This window comes from Budorcas taxicolor, chromosome 25 (genome assembly GCF_023091745.1).
Source record: "Budorcas taxicolor isolate Tak-1 chromosome 25, Takin1.1, whole genome shotgun sequence".
NCBI lineage: Eukaryota > Metazoa > Chordata > Mammalia > Artiodactyla > Bovidae > Budorcas > Budorcas taxicolor.
The window spans coordinates 12,138,515-12,157,662 of NC_068934.1; the positions used below are offsets into that span (position 1 = coordinate 12,138,515).

At 39.7% G+C, this 19,148-nt stretch overlaps 1 protein-coding gene across 2 annotated transcripts in view; it reads left to right on the plus strand.

Moving 5' to 3' along the window:
* Nucleotides 1-19,148, plus strand: part of DLG2 (discs large MAGUK scaffold protein 2) — a 1,427,480-nt gene that overhangs the window by 733,923 nt on the left and 674,409 nt on the right. For both annotated transcript variants that reach the window (XM_052662441.1, XM_052662442.1), the window contains one exon: nucleotides 8,803-8,972. In XM_052662441.1, the coding sequence (XP_052518401.1) occupies nucleotides 8,803-8,972 (170 nt within the window). The remainder of the gene's footprint in view (nucleotides 1-8,802; nucleotides 8,973-19,148) is intronic.

The window sequence follows — 19,148 nt, forward strand, 5'->3', positions numbered from 1 at the left end:
CTGCTGCTAAGTCGCTTCAGTCGTGTCCGACTCTGTGAGACCCCAAAGACGGCTCCCCCATCCCTCGGATTCTCCAGGCAAGAGCACTGGAGTGGGTTGCCATTTCCTTCTCCAATGCATGAAAGTGAAAATTCAAAGTGAAGTCGCTCAGTCGTGTCCGACTCTTAGCGACCCCATGGACTGCAGCCTACGAGGCTTCTCCATCCATGGGATTTTCCAGGCAAGAGTACTGGAGTGGGGTGCCATTGCCTTCTCCACCATGTGACTCTAATGCACCACTGAAGTTTGAGGACCATTTCTAAATCTAGTTCTAAAGTTTAGAAATCTAATTCTAAACTTGAGAACTAGATTTTGTAATTTGGCTTGGCTTTAATAATTTCTAGTATACTCCTTAATCCTACTGATGGTCAGCAGTTGAGATTGCTCCTTAAATAAGCCCAAAATTATTTTTAACAAGCTAGAGAGAGATGGATGGTGCAGTGCTTAAGTTTTGAGTTTACCTACACAACTTACTGTCATGACAGATCTCTTTCAGGTTCAGTTTCTGTTGTAAAATGAAGGAAGCAATATCTACCTTTCAATGTTTCTGTTTAGATTAAACGATATATGTTGTTTAGTCACTAAGTTGTGTCTGACTCTTTGGTGACCCCACAAACTGCAGCCTGACAGGCTCCTTTTGTCCATGGGATTTCCCAGGCAAGAATACTGGAGTGGGTTGCCATTGCCTTATCCAGGGGATCTGGAGTAGATAGCCTATCCCTTCTCCAGGGGAAATTCCCAACCCAGAAATCGAACTGGGGTCTCCTGCATTGCAAGTGGATTCTTTACCAGCTGAGCTATGAGGAAAGCCTGGTACTTCTTTTCATAAATTTGTTTTAATCCCATCTTCTTGCAAATAAGCTTTTGCCACTTTTCAGTCACTGTGAAAGAGAGTGACCTCAATATGTAGCTTTCAAACTTCTATTTCTCATGTTTAGATGGAACCTCTGAATCTCATAGTTTCAATTCCAGATTCCTCAAAACAGGGACTGTCAGACTTGACAAGTGATCCATAATAAGCTGTATGAACCCATCACTCCTCCTGCAGCCCTGTGAATGTTTGTTAGAGAAAAAGGCCTGGTACATAACACTGTACTAACACACATCTGACGCTTCCAAAACATTAGTTCTTTTCCTTTCCTGGAAAACTGTCAAGTTATGCTGATTTTTAGGATTTTATTCTTAGTTTTAATGGACTAATAGCACCTAGGGAAGTCAATGAAATAAATGAATTTTTAAGGTGAGATGTTTCAACAAGGAGGAACCTTATGGTGGGACTTTAAATATACCCACTGAACTCACATGCATGTCATGAGAGGACAGAGGCAGGCAGCTGCTGCTGCTGCTGCTGCTGCTGCTGCTGCTGCTGCTGCTGCTGCTGCTGCTGCTAAGTCGCTTCAGTCGTGTCCGACTCTGTACTACCCCATAGATGGCAGCCCACCAGGCTCCTCCGTCCCTGGGATTCTCCAGGCAAGAACACTGGAGTGGGTTGCCATTTCCTTCTCCAATGCATGCGTGCATTCTAAGTCGCTTCAGTCGTGTCCGACTCTATGCGACCCTATGGACAGCAAGCAGCCCACCAGGCTCCTCTGTCCACAGGATTGTCTAGGCAAGAATACTGAAGTGAGTTGCCATTTCCTTCTCCAAAGGAAGGCAGCAAACAAACACAATTAAGTAGATTTAGAAGAGATCATAATAATCTGAAGCCATTTGGGTCAACTTCTGTGTGTGTGTGTGTGTGTGTGTGTGTGTGTGTGTTGTAGTGTCTTATCTTTCCTCTTCTCTGGCATTGTAATGCATCTGCCTTTTCTTAAATGAATTTTGGGTATTCTTTGTTCTTAGCCTAGCTTACCCTACCTTTAGTGACTCTAGGAATAAAAGAAAAGTAAGGCATTTTTCTTACCTTTAGAGCTTTTCTAGTATCATTATAGTTCACATAAAAATCTATGCAGTTATTCTTTTTAAACAGAGTCTGATTTTTATAAATGATTGATTGATCTCTTTAGGCACAGACAGTATAATTCCCAGCTCATGTTTTCCATTTGATAGTGTATTGCCTCATTTCATTCAGCACATTAAGCATTGATCAGCTTTCTCCACGATGTGACCCTTTGGTCTGTAATTAATTCATCTATTTGACCAAGGAGAATAGAACTGAGTAGAGACATTAAAGAATAAGTTAGTTAGCACCTCTTGCCATCTTAATGACCAATAAGTTTCAAAATTAAGTTTCAGACTTGTGACCTAAAGCTTCCTTTTGAATCAAGCCTTGAGCAGGTCTGAGTGTGGCTGAATGTGGTTACACATGAGGGGTGGGGCAAGGACAGGTAGCCATGGTGGGGATTCTGCCAAGTGTGATGGTCTTTAGAAGCTTTCTCCAAGGCTACCATAAAGCTGAAGTTTGTATTAGAACAACTGACTGTTTTCTTGATGGTAGAGGACACGGAAGTTGAAAGGGGAATTAATTTACACTCCATAAAACTTACCAAAAGCCTTATTTTACATTTTTTCTTCCCCTAAATTCCATATTTGCATCTGTTCCTGTCTCCTTCATATAAAATTTTAAAACTGCTTTCAGTATCCTGATTGTAGCTCTCTTCCTTTCTGTCCTTTTAGTCTTTTTCTCCTCCAGTACAGTCTCTTCATATCCTTTCTTATGCAAATGGTTCTTGTCTCTTTCATAACTGGAACAGCTTACTATTTTTCAGGCACCGTGCTCAATATTTCACTTATATTGTTGAATCCCTACAGCAATCTTATTATTCCTGTTTTCACATGAAGAGACTGAGGCTTTGAGATGTCAAGTGACTTAACCAAAGTCACACATCATCCAAGTTCTTGAGCAGGGACAAGATCCCAGTCATCTCTAGGTACAGCCGAGGTTTCCAGTCCAAGTTCTCAGATTCTCTGTCATGAAGTATGTTCATTATAGAACTTTTTGAAGAAACAAAACATAGAAATATGCCTTTTAAAGCATCCATGCTATCCAAATCCACAAAGAAACAGAGATGAAACTTTGTTATCTTTCCTTCCAGTATTTTTTAATACATAATAAAGAGATTTTTTTTTAAATTGAACCCAATCATTTGATGATCATTTTTTTAAATTTTATTATTGGTGTATAATTGGTTTACAGTGTTATATTAGTTTCTGCTGTACAACAAAGTGAATCAGCTGTATGTATACATACGTTCCTTCCCTGTTGAGCCTCCCTCACACCCTGCCCACATCCCACCCCTTTAGGTCACCGCAGAGCACTGTGCAGAGCTCCCTGTGCTCTCCAGCAGTTTCCTTCTAGCTATTTATTTTATTTTTTTATATATAAATTTATTTATTTTAATTGAAGGTTAATTACTTTACAATATTGTATTGGTTTTGCCACACATCAACATGAATCTGCCATGGGTGTATATGTACATGTATATCCTGAACCCCTCTCCCACCTCCCTCCCCATAGCATCCTTCTAGCTATTTATTTTATACATGGTAATGTGTATGTGTAGTGTATATGTGTCATGGTAATGTATACTGTGGTGTGTATGTGTCATGATAGTGTATACGTGTAGTGTGTATGTGTCATGGTAGTGTATACGTGTGGTGTGTATGTGTCATGGTAGTGTATATGAGTAGTGTGTATGTGTCATGGTAATGTACACATGTAGTGTATATGTGTCATGGTAGTGTATATGAGTAGTCTGTATGTGTCATGATAGTGTATATGTGTGGTGTGTATGTGTCATGATAGTGTATACGTGTGGTGTGTATGTGTCTTGATAGTGTATACGTGCAGTGTATATGTGTCATGGTAGTGTATATGAGTAGTCTGTATGTGTCATGGTAGTGTATACATGCGGTGTATATGTGTCATGGTAGTGTATATGTGTAGTGTATATGTGTCATGGTAGTGTATATGTGTAGTGTGTATGTGTCATGGTAGTGTATACGTGTGGTGTATATGTGTCATGGTAATGTATACTGTGGTGTGTATGTGTCATGGTAGTGTATACGTGTGGTGTATGTGTCATGGTTGTGTATACGTGTGGTGTGTATGTGTCATGGTAGTGTATACATGTGGTGTGTATGTGTCATGGTAATGTATACTGTGGTGTGTATGTCTCATGATAGTGTATACGTGTGGTGTGTATGTGTCATGATAGTGTATACGTGTGGTGTGTATGTGTCATGGTTGTGTATACGTGTAGTGTATATGTGTCATGATAGTGTATACGTGTGGTGTATATGTGTCATGGTAGTGTATACTGTGGTGTGTATGTGTCATGATAGTGTATACGTGTGGTGTGTATGTGTCGTGGTAGTGTATACGTGTGGTGTGTATGTGTCATGGTAGTGTATACGTGTGGTGTGTATGTGTCATGCTAGTGTATACGTGTGGTGTGTATGTGTCATGCTAGTGTATACGTGTGGTGTGTATGTGTCATGGTCGTGTATACGTGTAGTGTATATGTGTCATGATAGTGTATACGTGTGGTGTATATGTGTCATGGTAGTGTATACGTGTGGTGTATATGTGTCATGGTAATGTATACTGTGGTGTGTATGTGTCTTGGTAGTGTATACGTGTGGTGTGTATGTGTCGTGGTAGTGTATACGTGTGGTGTGTATGTGTCATGGTCGTGTATACGTGTAGTGTATATGTGTCATGATAGTGTATACGTGTGGTGTGTATGTGTCATGATAGTGTATACGTGTGGTGTGTATGTGTCATGGTCGTGTATACGTGTGGTGTGTATGTGTCATGGTAGTGTATATGTGTGGTGTGTATGTGTCGTGGTAGTGTATACGTGTGGTGTGTATGTGTCATGGTAATGTATACTGTGGTGTGTATGTGTCATGATAGTGTATACGTGTAGTGTGTATGTGTCGTGGTAGTGTATACGTGTGGTGTGTATGTGTCATGCTAGTGTATACGTGTGGTGTGTATGTGTCATGCTAGTGTATACGTGTGGTGTGTATGTGTCATGCTAGTGTATACGTGTGGTGTGTATGTGTCATGGTCGTGTATACGTGTAGTGTATATGTGTCATGGTCGTGTATATGTGTAGTGTATATGTGTCATGGTAGTGTATACGTGTGGTGTATATGTGTCATGGTAATGTATACTGTGGTGTGTATGTGTCTTGGTAGTGTATACGTGTGGTGTGTATGTGTCGTGGTAGTGTATACGTGTGGTGTGTATGTGTCATGGTCGTGTATACGTGTAGTGTATATGTGTCATGGTAGCGTATACGTGTAGTGTATATGTGTCATGATAGTGTATACGTGTAGTGTATATGTGTCATGGTAATGTATACTGTGGTGTGTATGTGTCTTGGTAGTGTATACGTGTGGTGTGTATGTGTCGTGGTAGTGTATACGTGTGGTGTGTATGTGTCATGATAGTGTATACGTGTGGTGTGTATGTGTCATGGTCGTGTATACGTGTGGTGTGTATGTGTCAGTGCTACTCTCCCGATTTGTCCCATCCTCCCCTTCCCCATCTGTGCCACATGTCCATTCGCTACATCTGTATCTCCATCCCTTCCTTGCAAATAGGTTCATAATGAATTAAAATTCTTAAAAAATGTATAAAAATCATAAATCTTATTTACAACAGAATATACTTTACTACCTATGAAACAGGGTAGATATTATGCATTATTTTAAATATCTTCAAAGTAGAGTAAATAATTTTTAAGTATCATTTGACTTTCAGTGACACCATATCATATTCTAGGGTATTTGTCTAGTGCAAATTTTAGATAAGATTTCTGTGGACATGTTAGTGATAAAATGTTCTTTTTTGTTTCTAAGAATATTTATTAATAGCAAGGAAATGTACCAGACTATCCAAAGAAAATTATTAAAATTAAATTTGTTTTAATCCTGGGCTTCCCTAGTGGCTGAGATGGTAAAGAATCTGCCTGCAATGTGGGAAACCCATGTTCAGTCCCTGGGTTGGGAAGTTTCCCTGGAGAAGGGAATGGCAACCCACTCCAGTATTCTTGCCTGGAGAATCCCGTGGACAGAGGAGCCCAGCAGGCTATAGTCCGTGGGGTTGCAGAGTTGGGTATGACTGAGCGACTGGCACTTACACTTTTTAATCCTGTGAACAACACTCATCTCTAAAAAGGAAGTCGTAGACTTGTATTTGAAATAGCAAGCACTGAAAGAGTGAAGCCATTGTCTACTTAAAAAACAGTCATGACCGGAAAGTTAAGAGTTTTATTTTATTTGATGGAAATTTTCAGAACTTAAGCCCCCAAAGCAGCATTTCGAATAGCCCTGAGTGAACTGCTCTGAGGAGGCAGGGGGAGGAGTCAGGTTCTTTAGAAATTTGCAAGATCAGGCAGGTAGCCTGAGCGTCAAAAGTATTTTTGTAAATTAAAGGAAACCAGATATCTCAAGTTAAGGAATTTAGTGCTTTTCTATATATGGGAAGATGCAAGAGTCCGGGATCAGTGAAATCACTCCTTTCATATGCTTCTCAGCTATCTGGGGCCAGTATGTGTGTTTCTCACACCCTGAATTCCTCAGTGGTCACCTCAGGGAGTGGCTGTAGCCTAATGGTGCCAGATTGCAGGTACCCTTCCTTCCTGAGTGCCCCTAAGGGCTCAGAAATGCACATTGAGAGGCCTGAATCACTGATGACTATGACATACTTCTTTACTGACATGGCGGGAATACTCCATTTCTCACCATCAACTTAATTACGCCAATAAAGTAGGGAGGAAATTTGTATGTAAATGACTTTATGACACAATGGCTCAGTGATATGATAAAGGCTTCACATTTTACTGAAACAGTATTATTTGAGTTTGAAGCTAGTGATATATTTATATATTTCAAAGTGAATTCAAATGCTGCCTTTACTCACAGAGATTATCTACTGGTAGAGAAAGCAACTTCTAAATAGCCATGACCCTCTAGCCAAATGCTATTTCAAGTGATTGGGAGGAAGGAAAGTTGAGTGCCTCAGTTTGGCTTGATATTCTTTCTTTTTAATTTTAAGATTTTGAATATAAACACCTCCCCTCACATTCCCTTTTTTTCCTTAGTTAATTCGGAGTAACTTTGTGTTGCTTAGGCTCCAGAAAAAGACCTAACTGGGTTGGAATCCTGTCACTGTTGTCACCAGCATTGTGATCTTGCCAATAAAATGTCATTGGTGTAAAATGAGAATCAATGCTTCATAAATGGTTTGACTTAAATACAAGCAAATAAGTGAAGTGAAGAATGATATGATATGGCACATATTAAACCCTTTAAAATTTTCAATTTCCATCCTGTTTATGTTCAACAAATCCTGAAGCCCATCTTGAGCCCAACCTATCAATAGCTACAACTCTCTTGTGTATGATCTGTTACAGTTTACACATATGTCCACTTATTTCTATGTTTGGTTACTCTCTTCACTAACTCTAGGCATGTTACTCTCTTTTCGTGGGAAACTAAAATTCAAAAAAGTTGAAGTGACTCGACCGCGGTCACACAGCTGATACACAGCTGCGATGCAAATCCAAAGCTCCTGACTGCTAGTCCGGTGTTTGTGTGTTTTTTTTTGGTTTTTTTTTAGTGCACTAAAGCTGCCAACTTTGTCCACGTGTTTAGGAAAAAAATATCTGATTTAGGCTGTGATTTCCTCACCCCAACATTTGACAATTAAGGATTCCACTGTATACAAAAGGAAAAAATTGAGTAGAGTTTCAAGAGCTATAGCATCCAATTTTTTTTTTTTTTAATGTCAGTCACTCCCTTCTATGGAAAGCTATGTTTTAAGATATGATTAGTATGCTGAGCATAGGGTGATGGTAAACGTTATGTTTTTGCATTATCATGAGATGACAAAATTACCCACTCTCAAAGGACCAGCTGCTGCAGGGTGACTGGCACCCATGATGCCTACATTCTCAAAACTGTTTTAACGGGTAGTTTTCCATAATTTTTTTTAGTCAGTCAGAGAAGAAATGTATGTGTAAACCTATTAAAGCCATAGCATCTGTTATGATGAAATGACACCCCAGAATCTTAGTGAGATTGTTCTAGCTCAAGAATTTGAAGCTAATTAAGATTCTTATTGAACCAAGAGTCCTAGACCTCACTTCCTCAAACAGACATAGAAAAATTATGAACAAAAAAGATAGGAAAATTCTTCCCATACTTTTTATATAATGTTTCCACTACATGTTATCATTTTAAATTGATATGCACAACATACATGAAACTATTCATTACGTTAGATGTATGTGCCCTAAAAGGAAAGAACAGATTTTGAAATAGGAAGACATAAGATCATACCCAGTCTCTAATCAAATTGCTCACAACTTTAGACAAAGAAGTCAGCCACTTGGAACAGCTCCCCTTTGTGTGATGCGGATGGTAGATCTTCCATTAGATTATGGAAGAAATCCAGCAGTTAAGGATATTATAAATCAGCAAATTATGCACTGCTGGGGTGGGTGGGATGAACTGGGAGAATGGGATTGACCTATATAACTACCCCATATGTGATGTAGTCCCAGTCAGAGTGGACTGGAGTTCAGGACAGGACCTGACCAGTAGGGTGGTCAATGTTGGGAAGACTGGGAAGGCTGAGGGGTTCAAGGTTTTCTTGATTTCCTTCATATGAGGTATTTCTTCCAAATATAAATATGTTTAACTTGCCATTGTGCTTTGCTTCCCCACACCTTCAGGTTAGATAGTCGTAATATTCTTTCAGAAATTCTCTTGGACACTCCTGATTTTGCCTGCCTTCCTTTCTTTCAGGGTCAATGACTGTATCTTACGGGTGAATGAGGTGGACGTGTCAGAGGTTTCCCACAGTAAAGCGGTGGAAGCACTCAAAGAAGCAGGGTCTATCGTTCGGCTGTACGTGCGTAGAAGACGACCCATTTTGGAGACTGTTGTGGAAATCAAACTGTTCAAAGGGCCTAAAGGTAACAGAAACAGAAACAACTCACAATAGGATACCAGTGACAAGCTATCTGATTAAAGCTTATTCCACGACCCACCCACAATGTACTCTGTTCTTTTATTCTCTGGCACTCAGCGTTTACCATGAGAGTTGAAATCCTGTGATGATAGAATTTTACAGAAAGTAAAAGAAGCCAGTACTGTAACTATGAACTCAGAGAAGGAAGCGATAGATTTCTAAAGAAATTTTCTAATAAACAAACAATAAAAACCGTCTAAATTTGTCTATGAATTTTTAACCTTTACCACTGACTTAGCTGGCATGTTAATATTTTCTAACTTTTCAGGTGTAAATGGTAATCTCTCTCCTTTAGTAAAACAGTAATGTGAAAAATAATCATTTGAATAGTCTATCCTAAAATAATTATTATATTTTTTATGACACTTGTGATTAGTTTTGATTTGATAGTACTTTTACCCATTTTATTTAATAAGTACTACATAGCATTTCTAAAGGAGATCAGCCCTGGGATTTCTTTGGAAGGAATGATGCTAAAGCTGAAACTCCAGTACTTTGGCCACCTCATGCGAAGAGTTGACTCATGGGAAAAGACTCTGATGCTGGGAGGGATTAGGGGCAGGAGGAGAAGGGGACGACAGAGGATGAGATGGCTGGATGGCATCACTGACTCGATGGACATGAGTCTGAGTGAACTCCGGGAGATGGTGATGGACAGGGAGGCCTGGTGTGCTGTGATTCATGGAGTCGCAAAGAGTCGGACATGACTGAGCGACTGAACTGAACTGAACATAGCATTTTATACTTGCAGTAGTCTAAATAAGTTAAAATTTATTTTTTGAAATGTTCACAAATCTCTTGAGATAACTGCAGTTACTTTGGGGAATCATATGAACAGTGAAATGAATCATATGAATTATTAAGAAGAGAACTTTGAGCTCTGCTCTTCAGAATGATGACATTTAATATTAATAGTATTTCAGATATTTTATAAAAATGTAATAGCTTAAAAGTATTTAATTATTTTCAAAGATTATGACTAGAGAGTCACTATGCTGCTGCTGCTGCCGCTAAGTCGCTTCAGTCATGTCCGACTCTGTGCGACCCCGTAGACGGCAGCCCACCAGGCTCAGTCGTCCCTGGGATTCTCTAGGCAAGAACACTGGAGTGGGTTGCCATTTCCTTCTCCAATGCATGAAGGTGAAAAGTGAAAGTGAAGTCACTCAGTCGTGTCCGAGAGAGTCACTCTACTCTTTTAATAAATCATTTCTCTTGCCCTTAAAATCTGTGTAATCTCTAATGCTATTATTGTTGTCATTGCTTAGTCTTTAAGTTGTGTCTGACTCTTCTGCAATCCCACAGTAGCCCACCAGGTTCCTCTTTTTATGGGATTTCCCAGGCAAGCATACTGGAGTGGGTTTCTATTTCCTTCACCAGGGGATCTTCCCAACCCAGGGATTGAGCCCACATCTCTTGCATTGGCAAGCTGATTCTCTACCAGTGAGCCACCAAGGAAGCCCTCTAATGCTACATGTGACTTAAAAAAAATAAGCATACAACCTTCACTGGGAGGTACTAGTGGGCGGTACTTAAGATCTCAGACCTAAGAGTCAGGCAGGATGGAGTTTAAAAGCCTAGCTCAGCCACTTACTAGCACAGTGACATTGGCTAGATCAGCCCCTCTTATTATTAAATGGGGACCATAATGGTAGCTTCCTGGTGCTATCATAAAGAGATCTTCCCTAGTGGCTCAGACAGTAAAGAATCTGCCTGCAATGCAGGAGACCCTGGTTTGATCTCTGGGTCTGGAAGATCTCCTGCAGAAAGAAATGGCTACCCACTGCAATATTCTTGCCTGGAGAATTCCACAAACAGGATCCTGGCAAGCTACAGTCCATGGGGTTGCAAAGAGTTGGACATGACTAAGCCATTAACACTTGCGCTTTCAATGGTAGCATCCCATTGGATTTATGAGAATTAAATATTTAATATCTGATGAGTACAGAGCAGGAACACTTGCTGGTTGAGTGCAAACTCCAAAGTATCTGAGCTGGAACCCTAGCTCTGCAGTTCACTAGCCATTTGATCTTGGTCAAATTTCTTAACCTCTCTGAGCCTAATTTTCTCATCTACAAAATGCAGATAATAATAGCACTTGCCCCTTGAAATATTGTGAGGATTAAATGAGTCAATATACATTAAGTGTTTAGAGTAGTACCTGGCACAAATTGACAACAAGTATTCAATATGTGTGTGTGGTGTGTGTGTGTGTGTGTGAGTGAGTGAGTGAGTGTATGTATTAGTCACTTAGTCTTGCCTGACTCTTTGCATGGACTGCATACCCACCAGGCTCCTCTATGCATGGGATGGATTTTCCAGGCAAGAATACTGGAGTAGGTAGCCATTTCCTTCTCCAGGAGATCTACCCAACCCAGGGATTGAACCTGGGTCTACTGCACAGCAGGCAGATTCTTTACCCACTGAGCTACTAGGGAAGCCACATATATGTTATTTGTAGTTTGCTACAGAGGAACCAGAGATCAAATTGCCAACATCTGCTGGATCATGGAAAAAGCTAGAGAGTTCCAGAAAAACATCTATTTCTGCTTTGTTGACTATGCCAAAGCCTTTGACTGTGTGGATCACAATAAACTATGAAAATTCTGAAAGAGATGGGAATACCAGACCACCTGACCTGCCTCTTGAGAAATCTGTATGCAATTCAGGAAGCAACAGTTAGAACTGGACATGGAACAACAGACTGGTTCCAAATAGGAAAAGGTGTACGTCAAGGCTGTATATTGTCACCCTGCTTATTTAACTTCTATGCAGAGTACATCATGAGAAATGCTGGACTGGAAGAAACACAAGCTGGAATCAAGATGGCCGTGAGAAATATCAATAACCTCAGATATGCAGATGACACCACCCTTATGGCAGAAAGTGAAGAGGAGCTAAAAAGCCTCTTGATGAAAGTGAAAGAGGAGAGTGAAAAAGTTGGCTTAAAGCTCAACATTCAGAAAATGAAGATCATGGCATCCGGTCCCATTACTTCATGGGAAATAGATGGGGAAACAGTGCAAACAGTGTCAGACTTTATTTTGGGGGGCTCCAAAATCACTTCAGATGGTGACTGCAGCTGTGAAATTAAAAGACTCTTACTCCTTGGAAGAAAAGTTATGACCAACCTAGATAGCATATTCAAAAGCAGGGACATGACTTTGCCGACTAAGGTCCGTCTAGTCAAGGCTATGGTTTTTCCTGTGGTCATGTATGGATGTGAGAGTTGGACTGTGAAGAAGGCTGAGCACCGAAGAATTGATGCTTTTGAACTGTGGTGTTGGAGAAGACTCTTGAGAGTCCCTTGGACTCCAAGGAGATCCGACCAGTCCATTCTGAAGGAGATCACCCCTGGGATTTCTTTGGAAGGAATGATGCTGAAGCTGAAACTCCAGTACTTTGGCCACCTCATGCATAGAGTTGACTCATTGGAAAAGACTCTGATGCTGGGAGGGATTGGGGGCAGTAGGAGAAGAGGACGACAGAGGATGAGATGGCTGGATGGCATCACGGACTCAATGGACATGAGTCTGAGTGAACTCCGGGAGATGGTGATGGACAGGGAGGCCTGGCGTGCTGTGATTCATGGGGTCGCAAAGAGTCGGACACAACTGAGCAACTGAACTGAACTGAACTGAACATATGGTTTCACCCTTTGCCACAATTGTTTGGTAATCTAATAAACGAACCAAATTCCCTGATGAGTTAAATCCAAATGCACTAAAATCACAGAATTAATTTGAGGGTGCGGAGAAGTAAAGCATTTCCACACCAATGTCCCGTGATATGCAAGAAAAGACTTTCTGTTCTACACATTTTCATATTTGCCATGTGTTTTAAAGTTAAAACTTATAAGCATCTGCTATTTAAATTAAAAAGATATGCTAAAATAACAGGTAGATACTTCTACAGTTCAATTAACAGCAATTGTTCAGTACAGCCTTAAGGCAAATCCCAGTTTCAAGAACTCAGCAAAGCATTACCATCCATTAGCAGGCCTCCTGCTAGCTGAGTCATTCTATGACCTCAGCTGCTCAGCAGAGCACTTAAAGGTTCTAGGGAATCAATAGCCAAAACTCCTTCATTTGATCAGGAACACATTATTTTGGATCTCTATCTTTGGTACTAGAGCCCCCTCTGGCTGGTTTATTTCTATCGGAACTGTTTTCTCCTTTGAGCCAGGAGTGAAATAGCCCTGGGAAGAAAAGAAGGGGGTGGGGAGACAGGTAAGCTTAAATCGACCAAGAATACCCAGGCAATAACCCAATGAAAGAACACACACAGCGTATGGGTGATAGGCTTGTTCTACTGGGGAGAGGAGAACCAGGAAACTGTTAGAGCTAACTTTATATCCCTGAAAGCAGGCTCCTGCCAAATTGCTGTAGAGGTTTGTGAACCTGTTGGTCCTGTTCAGATTCTGTTGGGTCTGTCTTACCTTTTTGTCCTGTCACCATACAAAAGTCACCGATGAGGATTTGTTTCTCTGTATAAAGCTTATTGATTTACAGAGAAAGAAACTGTTTTAATCACTGTTTGAATTCCTGATGCCTTTCCCTGTGCCTTGAAGGAAATGCTGAATCAGAGTAAACTGAATAATTAAGTTGGATTGTACACTAAATCTGATGATACCTTCTAGTCTTAACCTCCCTTGGCATCTCGTCATTCTTTATTTTTGAATGATGATCTTTTTTTTAAAAATAAATTTCTGCCAATATTTAATCTTGTACTATGGAAACTCTTATGCAATGGAGACAATGAAGATGAATCAGATGTATTTCTAATGGGAGAATTAGAAAGTTCTAATGGGAGAGAAAAACATAAAGGTAACTCATTTTAGTGCTAGACAGAATGAAATCAGCTCTGTGGTTGAACTTGAGCCATGATTCCAATTGAATCGAGCAGAGAGAAAGATGTGATTCATCTTAATCAGAAGAACCAAAATGCTCCAGAGAATTTAAAATTTAATATGTGCTTTCAGACTTTTATCTTACCTTCACTGAGCATGTGGGCATTCTCAATAGTAAATATCAACACTCTAGCCAACTGGGCTAGCTAGCTTCAATTATGAGTATATAATACAGAGCTAGCTGACTGCGTTCATTAATTTCCTTCTTCAGTGATTCAACAAACATTTATTAAGCATTTATTGTGGACTTGACACAGACCCAGACAATGAGGATTCACAAGGAAAATGGAGAATTTTTGCTCAAGAAGATTATGGTCTAATGTAGAAAACACCGATAATATAAATTGAGAAACATGCTATGAATGAACATGAATGATTTGTAAGGAGGCACCAATCAGGTAATGGGTCAAAGATGACTTCTCTGAGAAAGCGCCACCTAAGCTAAACTTTGAGATACAAGTGAAACCAGACACTAGATGGATAAAGAGTGGAGGAGAGTATCTAGACAGAGTGAAAGCATGTGTGTATGAAGGCCCCAGGGTAGCAAGGATCTTCATACCTTCCAGGACTAAAAGATATCAGTTGTGACTGGAGTTGAATGACAGGATGCTGAATGACATGAAATGATACTGTCAAGGTGAACAGGGGCCAAATCACGTGCATCTTTGTTGACCATATTTGCAGATTTGTTATTTTATTCCAAGTGCAGTGGGAAGTTCTTGCAAAATGGTCAATATGTGAGACGGTCAAATGTGTTGTTTTTAAGTTCTTCACAGTACTTAGCTACTGTGAAGAAAATGCATTGAAGGGGCCAAGAATAGAAACAAAGACAGTTAGGGGTCACTTGGAGAAGGAAGAGAAAAGTGAAGTTTTCAAGTATGTGGTGAAGATATATTGGCATTTGCCAAATAGTGGCATTGCCACTTATTGATAATCTAGATGTGGCATTTGTCCAAGAATGAGACTGTTTTGTTACTGAGCCATTGAATGGATTGAGGTGCCGTTTGTGAGATGGGGAAGGCTGTGGGGGAACCCTTAGGGGACAATGCTGGGCACACTGGAAAGACTGTGATGATTCTGAAAAGAGGCAGAATTGGAAAACATCTGTCTGAAAATGCTGTTAATATTCTGCATTTTCCCCATTTTCTATCAAATATCTGGAGTTGGGAAAATATCTGAACAACTGACTTTCTTACTTTTACCAATAATTTTTAATATAAAAGTTATGACTAGGGCTACTTCAGCTACTTTGAACAATTATATAAACATTTGATAGATTGATTTTATAGACATTCTTAATGTCCAGATGATTTGGGGGGATTATTTTTGGTTTTGTTTATTTCTTTTTACATGAGACAGAAGGTAAACAGTATTTCTTTTCATTGTATAGATACAATGTTAAGGGATTCCTTGAAAAAATAATTTGTAGTAGATTTTATAGTTTTTCAAGTTATACTCTTATGTTTATTCCATCTGTTGTACAGCGACTATTTCTGAGATGACCTTTGACATATGTGGTTTGTCTTTATGGCCTTATGGTGGTACTGATCTTCTCATTATTTGACTAGAATCATCTGACTGATAATTTATGACCATGTATTTCAGTAAGGAATATTTGGGTAATATGCAGCACTGATTTAGAATGCTTCCTCTTAACAATATATAAAAATTTCCCTACCCTCAGAGATTTGGTCATTGCAAGCAGCTGGGGTGTCTGTGTGCGGGCAGTCAGTTGAGAAAAAAAATGGCTAATCATGTATAGCAAGCTGTGATTAGGCAAATCCATTTAGACTTGCCAAGCAACCAAAAATATACAAGGAAGAAAATATGAAGTGTGCATGTGGTTTCCCAGGAAATAGGTTCATAATAAAAATCTTTCTAGTGACTTTCCCAAGGACACTCCAAGTCATAATTTCTCAGGAACTAGATAATTAAACACGTGGAGACCATTGATTTATGTGGTCTAAGCCAAAAAACCCTAAACCTATATAAGAAATGCATTTCCTTCTAAGATGTGTGTTGCTTTAAGATAATATAGCTAGTTGAAGACCAAGTTCTATTAAAGATTGCCCCACTCTTCCAAACTAAAATGTTCAAAGTCCTTTTCTGTTGATTCTTCATTCTTCTTGGCCACCTTTGTTAAATCAGGCATTATGTCCTTTGGAACTTACCTCCAGCTAACTAGTCTTTTGTGTAAAATCTCCATTGCCATTATTGTGGTGTTTATATCTTCCTTATGTCTTGTTTTATCTACTGTAATAGACTCCATTCGAATCCCTCCCTTCCATTTGCATACACTTGTAGGTTAATCTTCCAAAAATCCCAGCTCTGTTAATTGACTCCCCTGCTCAAAAGTGTCTAGTGGCTCTTCACTGGCCCTAGATAAAAATCTATATTTCCTGTTATATCATTTCATATCCTCTATAACCTCCCTCTCCAGCAACAACGTTTGATTTCAGTCTTTTCTTCTCTCTTCTCTATTCATCCTTCTTCTCCAGCTAAACTGTGTTATGTACAATTTCTGGAACGTATGCCATGCTCTACTGCCTCTAAGCCTTTGCTCGTCCCATTGAATGCTTTTCCTTATCACTGTGACCACTACCTGTCAAATCTTCTCCATCTCTAAGAGCCAAGCCGGTTCAGTTCTTTGTTGTTGTTGCTGTTCAGTTGCTAAGTCATGTCTGACTCTTTGTGACCCCATGATCTGCAGCACTCCAGGCTTCCCTGTCCTTCATTTTCTCCCACAATTTGCTCAAACTAATGTCCATAGAGTCAGTGATGTCATCCAACCACTCATCCTCTGTCACCCCTTCTCCTCTTGCCCTCAGTCTTTCCCAGCATCAGGGTCTTTTCTAGTGAGTCAGCTCTTCACATCAGGTGGCCAAAGTACTGGAGCTTCAGCATCAGTCCTTCCAATGAATATTCAGGACTGATTTCTTTCAGGATGGACTGGTTGGATCTCCTTGCAGTCCAGAGACTCTCAAGAGTCTTCTCCAGCACCACAGTTCAAAAGCATCAGTTCTTTGGCGCTCAGCTTTGTTTATGGTCTAACTCTCACGTTCTGTCTCCTCCACAAAGCTATCACTAATTGATCCACTCAGAAAGTCTTTCACTTCTAAGAGCTTTTAAAATACTCTGGGTTTTTTTTTTTTTTCTCTTCTTTTTCTCAATTTTTTCTTATTAGGCCATCCAAGTAACTCATAGCCTACAGAAAAGATAGATATCAATAGCCCAAATTAAGGAGATAAACAAGTTGCAAATCCTAACATTTAAGACATTGAGTTTTTAATCTCTACTCTGGCCTGTGCTAAATTTGAAGCATTTAATGAACACTTAATAGGGAAGTGCAAATCCCCGGTTTAGTCTGTGACCAAACTCTGTGTCATAAGTGGGAGGAATATGGGATGGAGAGAGAGAGTCGGGTCCAAGACAGATCATGCCTGTCCCTGAAGTAAGGCAGGGGGAAAAAGGAGTGGACAAGATGGAAGCTGAATGATTTAACTTCCAATAGCCATTGCTTATGAGGAACATCCTTGCATGGACCCCCTCTTTTATCATACCTTACAGAAACTATCTGTTCAAGAGTTTGGATAAATAGCATTTAAAGTATCTAGCACTTTGCTTAACAGGTCAATTAATCAAAAAGCAATTTCCAAATTATTGAGGATTTTTAATTTTATTTTTTCTTAATAGCCAACATGACAGATTTATTGTCCAGCTTGGTTAAATATCCTCTCGGCATGCCCTTGATATTACAGACATTTTCTCAAATATCTAACTGGGATGAAGTTTATGGCTTGTCTCAATCTCTGTGTGCACAGTTCTGTTCTCTCATCTGTTCTTGTTCTCCATCTGTTCTTGTCTTTTCTCTCTTGACAATAACATGGACAGAGTAAATTTCCTCAAAGTTGAAAGATGAGAAACTCATCTGGCAGTTTTCAGAGATGGTCATTTGGTAAATTAACCTTTTCACAACTTTTAACATTTGGGATACAAACCTACAGTTGCAGGTATTGAATACGTAAGGCAAGCCCCATGAACATTTGAATGAGCGAAGATTTTTGGACTTCTCTGGTTGTCCAGTGGTTAAGACTCCAAGTTTCCAATGCAGAGGGGCATAGATTTGATCCCTGGTCAGGGAATTAAGATCCCATATGCTGCATTGCACTGCCAAAAAAAGAAAAAAAAAATGGGATGAATGAGCTAAAATTTTAATTCAAAATTGAATGCACCATTCTTACAACCTAGTACAGGATATTTTCCATTGAAATTCTTCTTTTTATTCCATCTGTCCGTGTATAATATTGCTGATGGCATTTTGTAACAAGTTGGACAACTACCACCTGACCTTGATAACTGGGGAGTATTTAGATTAGCCGAGTTTTCAGTTGTCCAGAATTTAGCTCTTCATACCCAAACAGATCGCCAGACCACTGGGCAAACACTGAACACAAAGGTAATGCAACAATTTTGATTATTGGCATCCAACCATCTACTGTACTTTCCCCCCTTTCTTGCCACGAGGTAAATTGTAATGTATATCCATTTTTTTAATGTACATAGAAATGTGTCTCTCAATGCAAGGCACCATTTACTCTTTATTTAGGCCCCTGTCCCAGGACCTGAGTTCTAAGTGGTAGGTAGACCTCTTTTGTGGTAAAGGGCCTTTCTGAATAATGGTATGACTCTTAATAAGCACAAATGGCAAATTCAGCTGTTTGGCATGAGGTCTCAAGACACTACATTTTCCTTTTTGTGCTAAACTTTTTTCAGTCCTTTTGAGCTACCCAAATTGTTCTTTTGGAGGAAACAAGGATATGCTTGAGTGCACGTGCAGTGCAACCTTCTGCTGAAATATAATGTTCACGGTCAAAAAGAAAATGCCTAACTCTGTGTTAAGCCAAGAAAATAGTCTTCTTGGAAGTAAATTGTGACTACATCACTACTCTCTGATTCTCCCAAAGGACAATTTTTTTTTTTTTAATAACTGAACAAAGGACAATATATTGGGTTGGCCAAAAAGTTGATTCGGATTTTTCCCTAAGACCTTGATGAGCTCACTTTGTTCCCAGGCACTTCCTGTAGAATTTCTTGAATGTGTCCATTGCTAGTTTCTCATTATTTCTGGATAAATGAAATGCATATCACTTATGGGTTAGGAGGTTCTTTCTCCAAGCTGATATTTGGTCAGTCTTTATAATGACATCTGTAGAA